The 8,693-nt window shown below is 31.9% G+C and overlaps 1 protein-coding gene across 1 annotated transcript; it reads left to right on the forward strand.

Annotated features, from left to right (window-relative positions):
- Positions 1 to 5,232: 5,232 nt before the first annotated feature.
- Positions 5,233 to 8,260, forward strand: LOC112513250 (protein SRG1-like). The gene is made up of 4 exons (XM_025119462.1): positions 5,233 to 5,495; positions 5,614 to 5,861; positions 6,313 to 6,637; positions 7,786 to 8,260. The coding sequence occupies exons 1-4, from the start codon at positions 5,256 to 5,258 to the stop codon at positions 8,026 to 8,028; spliced, it is 1,056 nt and encodes a 351-aa protein (XP_024975230.1). The 5' UTR covers positions 5,233 to 5,255; the 3' UTR covers positions 8,029 to 8,260.
- The last annotated feature ends 433 nt before the right edge of the window (positions 8,261 to 8,693 follow it).

The following is an 8,693-nucleotide window of genomic DNA, read 5'->3' on the forward strand; positions in this document are numbered from 1 at the left end:
ACATTCAAAAGATGAAGCTTTTGAGGCTTTTAAACTCTATAAAGCTGAAGTCGAAAATCAACTTGAAAAACGGATCAAAATACTTTGATCAGACAGATGGGGTGAATACTTTAATAGAGAATTTGATACATTCTGTGAAGAGAATGGTATCAAACATGAACGGACATCACCATTTACTCCTCAACAAAATGGCTTGGCAGAACAAAAGAACCGAACCCTTGTTGAAATGGTCAACTGTATGTTGAACCAATCAGGGTTGCCTAACAATCTCTGGGGAGAAGCCCTATTGATGGCTTGTCATATTCACAACCGAATCACTAGTCATGTGATTCCAACCAGTCCATATAAGCTCTGGAAAGGAAGAAAACCAAATCTGGACTATCTGAAGGTTGGGTTGGGTTGGGTTCAAATGATTGTAACCCAATTCCAATCAAATACTTACTAGTTCAAGATTTTACAACTCGATTAGACATCGGATTGCTTTGGGTTTGGTTATTTAGCGTTGAGTCGGTTGATCGGGTTTTTATTTTTGAGCACCCCTACTTTGAGGTTATAAAATGCCATTTACCAAAGTCACCATCCCCATTCCATATTTTAATAAATATACCAAGCCGACCAAATTATAAGTTCCTTTCTGATAGCCCTCGGGTTGATGAAAGAGTTTTTCTTCCTCACCATGCCAAGCATATTAAGTGACCAACTAACGTGCAATAGCAATACATGACGATAAGAAACTTAGATATAAAGCTCTAATACTGATTATAGGGGTATACTCTAAATTCCAACAACAACCACAAGGTTTCATGGTCCCATACATAATCAAGATACCTAAATACAAACTAACTCAATCATAAATACGGATAAACAAGATCCAAATGTTGCAAACGACGATCTAGTCAAGCATGTTGATCCATAAACATAAATGAAGAAGTAACCATGTAATGTACACTCAAATACTAAATGACACAACAATCGAGACATTGAGATTTAACGTGGTTCTGCTATTTCGGTGATAGTGTATGTCCACAGGGGGAGAGAGAGAGAGAGAGATAGAGTGTGTGTGTGTGTGATCAATTTTGTTATTGATGGGGAGGATTTTGAACGTGTTACAATGATCATTGGATCAAGCAAATCAACGAAACCAAAGCCTTCTTTATATTTCTATATATGGAAAGAAAGTATAGAAATGAAACCTTTTTAAAGGAAGAAAGCTAATAAGCCCCCAAGTATTTTCTTGACTTTATACCTAGGACCGACTAGGACTTGAGTCACATGCCAAGTTGCGCATGCCCATTCTTTGTTGAACAAGGCAAGCACCATGACCCACTTACGCGCCTAGGATCGAGTAAGGCTCGCACGTATACTCCATTGAGTTCTGTTGGTTCCACGCAAGAGGACAAGTTACATGAGGTCAGCAACAATCAAACAACTACTTATGTGACTTAAACCGCAACCCAAGTTGCAGGAAACGCTGCCTATCTCTTTGTCTTCAGGGATCTGAACATCATCAACCAACAAGTGAATGACTTCAACATTATGGTCTCTTGTATCGAGGTTGCCTTTACTATGTGAACTCGACAAGATGATACTAACTTTGATTGGACAGAACATGATTACATTTTAATTTCGTAATAAGTGCAAACAAAGACTTTTTAAAGCTAAAAATAAAGTATGCATCTATAATAAATATTGCCTTTGGGGAACTCTAAATCTCTATCTCATTAGTTATTGCTTTTCAATGAAAGATCAAAATTGGTAGATACAAATACAATCATGAATATGGAAATTAAATAATAGATAATGTTGCCTTGGTCACCTTCAACCCCATCCCTCCATTAATGTATTTATGACCCAACCATACATTTGCATATGGGCTTTGACAAAATATGTGACATGTAAATTAAATATTTCCATCATAAAAATCTTTTTGCCATATCACACGATTACCAACTAATAATTACTACAATAAAATTAAGTTTATAGAATACTTAAAAAGTTTAAGTGTTCTAATAACATATTTTATAAGACTTAAGTATATATGACCAAATTATAAATTGTCCTATATAAAAGTGTTATAAAAGGTTAATAAAACACTTTTAAACATTTAACAAGTTTTTTAGGACGTTTTAAAATTAAGTTGTCATATTAGCTATTTTATAGGACACTTTTGAGATATGTCCTATAAACTCATCTTTTTACAGGACACTTTTTCATTTAATGTCTTAAAAATAGCTAATACTTCACCTTTTTTTAAACGTTGTAAAAAACTTGTTTAAATTTCTAAAAACGTCCTATAACTTTTAGATCGGACGTTTTATAGTTTGATATTATAAAGGTAAGTCCTATAAAGTATACTATTAGTAAACCCGATTTTTTGACAGTGAATTACGTCAATTTAACTAGTTAATTAAGAAATTTATTTTTTCTTATGAGGAATTTCTTTTGAAAATCTATTTTTTTAAGAATAGGCCGATCAGCGGAGTTTATATGATTGAGAATTCAATAAATTGCATACAAACGGAACAACCTTTGATTTTTATTTCTATTATAAGGAACCAATATTCAGAACCTGTATTTTAGTAAATCAACTTTAGAACTTCTCATTTAAATGATTAAGTTACTGAATTTTGTTTTTAAAATATAGAATCAAAACAAAATACGTTTGATATATTCCAAAATGTGAAGTTTTAAAGTTGGTTGTTCATCAAAATATGTTTGATTTTAATACAATTTATCATAATATATTAACAAACAAGGATTCAAAATGCAAATAATTTTTCATTAACAGAATATTGATTCACAAACATGGACTGCATAGAATCTCAAGTTAACTTTTTATGACCATTTTGGTGCCACTAGCAAATTGACCACTAAATCTGCCGGAAAATAGAGTTTCCGATGGATTTGGTCGTCGGAAAATGAAGCATCGATGATTTTTTTTCCAATGGATTCTTGGTTTTCATGCGGTCTCCGAAAATTAGCCACTTTTCTTTTTTGAGTTAATTTATAAATCTTAATTGAATCAAGCAATTGTTAATAAGATTAAAAAAATTGAATTAAATTACCGGCAGAAGCGGTCCATCTGAAATCCGCCAGTGATGTCTCATAAATTTAATTTAATTTTTTTTAAATATTTTCGGTGGATTTATCCGTCGGTAATCTGCCGGAAAATCACCTAGCTCCATAAAATAAGTTTTATGTAAATATTTAAAACCTGTAAAACCTGAATTTAAAACCTGTAAATACTGTAAATATTAAAAAAATATGCTAAAAAGATGAAATGTCGCTAAACATCATATATAATTAACAAGAAATGTCAAATACAATTATCTCAACCAAATTAGCACACAATTGTTTCAAACAAAAACTAAATTGTTGCAAAGCAAATAGATATTCATTACTATGCCGGCGAGAACTGTTGAAATTGACTAAACAACTTGAAAATTTAAAAATAAATTGGTTTTTCATGAAAAATCTAAAAATTTCATTTTCCGGCAGAAAATTTCTGCCGATAATCCGGCCGGTTTTATTAGTATTATTAATGCTATTATTATTATTTTTTATTATTACTTTTATTATTATTTTTATTATTTTTATTACTCTTATTATTATTATATTATTAAAATTATTATTACTATTTTTATTTTTATTTTTACTTTTACTTTTACTATTATTATTATTTTTAAAAAGTCTAATACGACCAATTAAAGCCTAATAGATCAATAAAAGCCCAATAGATCAATTAAAGCTCAATACGACCAAATAAAGCCCAGTAGATCCAGTAAAAACTCAATAAGAACTATTAAAATCCGATAGAACCGTTAAAGCTCAACTAACATCCATTAAAGCTTAATACGACCAAGTAAAGCCCAATGGATCAATTAAAACCCAATATGACCAAATAAATCCCAATAGATTCAATAAAAATTCAATAAGAACCATTAAAACCCAATAGAACCGTTAAAGCTCAACTAACATTCATTAAAGCCTAATGCGACCAATTAAAGACCAATACGACCAAACAAAAACCCAATGTATCCATTAAATCCTAATAGATCTTTTATACCCCAATATAACCGTTGAAGCCCAATAGATCAATTGAAGCCCAATAGGATCAAATAAAACCCAATAAATCCATAACAATCCACTATGACCAAACAAATCCAATAGATACATTAAAGCCCAATAGATCAAGTAAAAACTTAATAAAAACCATTAAAGCTCAATAGAACCATTAAAGTTCAACTAACATCCATTAAAGCCTAATACGACCAAATAAAGCCTAATAGATCCATTAAAGTCCAACTAACATCGATTAAAGCCTAATACGACCAAATAAAGCCCAATAGATCCATTAAAAACTCAATAAGAATCATTAAAACCCAATAGATCCATTAAAAACACAATAAGATCCATTAAAGCCCAATACGTGTTTGTGAGAAGACATATACTGCATATGAGCATGTGGTGTATATTAGGCTCAACTAAGACCCGTTAAAACCAAATAAAGTTTTTTTAATAGTTATCTAAGTCCAACAATAACAATGACATTGAATTATGTATTTGCATATAGGTATGTATTGCATACATGTATGTGTATGTGTGTTGGACTCGAGAAAAGAATTATTATCCACTACACATACTATGTGAAATATATGTAATATTTTACATATATATAAAACCTAAAATATGAAAAAGGAAAAAAAACAAATTTTCAAATATCCGCAAGAAAACAGTGATATTTTTTTAAAAATATTGAAGAATTTATTATTTTAAACTTCCGGCAAATTACCGGCGCCGGTAATTCTCCGGCAACTTAAAATAATAAATTTTAATCTTAATTATTTTCCGGATGATTACCGGCGGACGTTAATCTTAAAAAATTAATCAAAAATCCACCGATAATTTATTGTAATGAGAGTTAATAATTTCCCAAATATTTAATTTGTATGATTTGCCAAAAATCCGCTGGAAATAACGCTGGAATATAAATTATTTTTTTCCCAAATAATTAGCGGTGGATTTCTGATGGAAGTCAACGGAAATCGCCACTAATTTTTCCGGCATATTTTCTTCGAGAAAAATCAGTTTTCTAGTAGCGTGCATTCTAAAATAAAGAAACGTGAAGAACCATTTAACCTACTTGTGTGTATGTGGGGCACTTCAATCAGAGAACATTAATAGAAATGGGTCTATTCATAAATACATACATACATATCCTCTATATATGATATACATAGACAGAGAGAAATATCATGGAAGCAAAGGCAAAAACTTTAGGGGGTTCCCTCTTGGTGCCTAGTGTACAAGAACTCGCCAAGGAACCGCTTGTAAAGGTACCAACCCGATACGTTCGCCACCATCACGGCTTTTCAGTCGCATCTTCTGTGTCTGCAGTACCCATCATCGATATGCAACGATTAGCGTCCAAAGATTCAAGTGATCATGAATTGGAAAAGCTACACTTTGCTTGTAAAGATTGGGGTTTCTTCCAGGTACTAACTTAACAAATGATCATATCAATCAATATGTTGCAAGATGTGTTTGATTCACAAAATACAACCCAGAAACATTTGATTTGTAGTATTAACACTAGCTATATATATGCTACAGATGATAAATCATGGGGTGAGTTGTTCATTGTTGGAGAAAGTGAAGGAAGAAACACAAGAACTCTTCAAGTTGCCAATGGCTGAGAAAAAGAAGTATTGGCAAGAGGCTGGAGATATACAGGGATTTGGACAAGCTTTTGTGGTGTCAGAGGAGCAAAAACTTGATTGGTCTGACACTTTTTTCTTGATTACGCTTCCTCATCATATCAGGAACCCTAATTTGTTTCCAACCCTACCTCTTCCATTAAGGTCACTTACTCTCCCTTCTTTCTCTATTTCTATATCTCTTTGTAAATGCAAATTCTTGGTTGTCAAACACAAGTGCCAAATCGAGTTTATAAACAAGCTTTAAGACATTTTAAAAGATAAAAATGATGTGCCGTATTGACTATTTTGAAAGAGTATCATATGAAAAAACTTAATACTACAATGCTTTATTTTAAGTGTAGTAAAAACTTGTTCAAACGTCCAAAAACCAACTACGTATAAACTACGTTTATAAACTCAAGGCTATTAGAACATTTAGACATTTTATATACTAACCGGTTAGAATTTGTAGCGATGTCTTAAGTTTCTGATTATAACTAGAACCACCATTCCGGTGTTCCTTTCAACTTTCACGTTTCATTGAAAGTTTCAACTATCGTTCATGGGTTAAAGTAATCAATTTACGTGTGCTTACATGTTGTTTTTAACACAGAGATACCTTGGAAGAATACTCGAGAGAAGTTAAGAACATATCCTTAAAAACCCTCAACTTCATGGCAAAATGTTTAAGGATGGAGGTGGAAGACATGAAAGCTCTGTTTGAAGAAGGAATACAATCCGTAAGGATGAACTATTATCCACCATGCCCACAACCTGAACAGGTTATGGGTCTGACCCCTCACTCAGATTGTCATGGAATCACTTTCCTCCTCCAAATCAATGATGTAGAAGGTCTCCAAATAAAAAAAGATGGAGCTTGGATGCAAGTTAAACCACTACCAAATGCGTTTATAGTCAATCTTGGGGACACCTTAGAGGTCATTTCCTTCTCAAAAATCCTTGTGTTCTTCATTGGAATTTTACTTCTAGTTGTTTTAATACAACAAAACTCGGTTTATAAGACGTCAAAATTAAGACGAGTGTCTTATAAAAGACACGAGATAAATCTTCCAAAGAAAAAGAAAAAAGGTCTTTTTCGAATAAGACACACTACAACAAAATCGGGTTTATAGGACACTCCAAATTTCTAAGCGTTCTAATAGATCTCTTTATAAGACTTAGTTTATAGGACCAAAAAAATAAAGCGTCGTATCTAAAGGTGTTGTAATAAGTTTATATGACGTTTTTTGACGTCATAATAAGTTTTTAGGACACTTTTAATATAAATTGTCCCGTTAACAATTTTATATAGGACACTATTTGAAAAACTGTTATATAAAAACAAATGTCCTACAAAAAATTAAGTTTATAGGACATTTTCTGAAAAGTGTCCTATAAAGTTGCTAATGTGACAGTTGGTATTAAAAATGTCCTAAAAAACTTGTTAAGACGCCCAAAAGCGTCATATAAACTTATTACAACGCCTTTAGATATGACGCCTTATATTTTGGTCCTATAAATTAAATCTTATAAAGCGGTGTATTAGGATGCTTAGAGATTGGGGGTGTTCTATAAACTTAATTTTGTTGTAGTGACAATTCATTTGAGATCTGTAACTTATATGGAACCTAAATCCCCTAATAAAAGCTTGTTAAGATGTTTAAAACCTTCGTATTGACTTCTTGTAACACTTTTAGATAGAATGTTAAGTTTTATCGTTTGATCCAACAAAGTTAAGTCTTCTAAGCAATTAATATGGATATTTAGCCATTTTTACGTCATATAAACCTAATTTTATTATAATGTTCCACGATCAATAGTCAACATATTCATTTATTAATGTGATTGTTAGGTAAACTAATTATTTGTTCCATTACATGATGTAATGAAAATTGAGCTTGGTTTTGACTAAATGAACATTTTAAAACAAAATCGTGAGACGTGCCCCATAAACACAAGCTTTCATGGTAAGAAAAAGAAGCCCTTAAAGGTGATGATATCACTTGCTTATTGCACTGAAATAAATTACTAACGTAATTTTAGATCTAGTACATAATACTAAAATTTTGTAGTTACTCATTTTCAGATTGTGACAAACGGAATATACAAAAGTGTTGAACATAGAGCAGTCGTGAACTCAGAGAAAGAGAGGCTTTCTATAGCCACATTTTTAGGCCCTAACTTGGATGGGGATATGGGACCAGCACCAAGCCTAATCACGTCAGAAACACGACCAAGATTTACAAGAATAAGTGTTGCAGATTACAACAACAACTTCTTTTCAAGGGAACTTAAAGGCAAAAGTAACCTTGAGCAATACTACATATGATTCATGGTGTTTTCTGGCCCTTATGTGCCATGATGTTCGCATTATACTTGAAATAATACGTATGCAACATACTGTGAAAATATGATTTGTCATTCAAATGTTGTTTAAAGATGTGAAGCGAGGATTTCTCTTTCCTTTGAGAGGGCAAATATAGATCTACGATGAATCGTGATTCGTTCTTCTTTATGGTGTTTTTCCCTATATATATTCAGTCATTTCCGGTTTTTGTGTCATTGTAGTTTATCTCTTCAATTGAGTTTCGTCTTCAAACTAGGAAAAAGATTGACGACTCTCAACAAACTATATGGTTTTTGCTAGAATTTGTTTTTGGATAGTGTACATTAATTATCTCGTATTCTAATTACTTACCATATGTACACATTACCAACCGTATGACCCATCAATTTATAAAAAATAAAAAAAACTTTTCACTAAATTAGGTCTGATTTTTGTTACTAAATTACCATAGTAATCATACTAAATTAGGTCTGATTTCTGTTACTAAATTACTATCGTAATCGACTGTAAAACTAATCACAAAGCAAGCTTAAACTTTCATTTCTTTCTTATTTTAAGTAATCAAAATTAATTTACTACAAGGTAACTAGTCGTAATATTGTTGGTCCGGTGTATTTATTTTCGAGGACCTGACCTTGACATGATCG

The sequence above is a fragment of the Cynara cardunculus genome (assembly GCF_001531365.2).
Source record: "Cynara cardunculus var. scolymus isolate 2C chromosome LG 5, CcrdV1, whole genome shotgun sequence".
Lineage (NCBI taxonomy): Eukaryota > Viridiplantae > Streptophyta > Magnoliopsida > Asterales > Asteraceae > Cynara > Cynara cardunculus.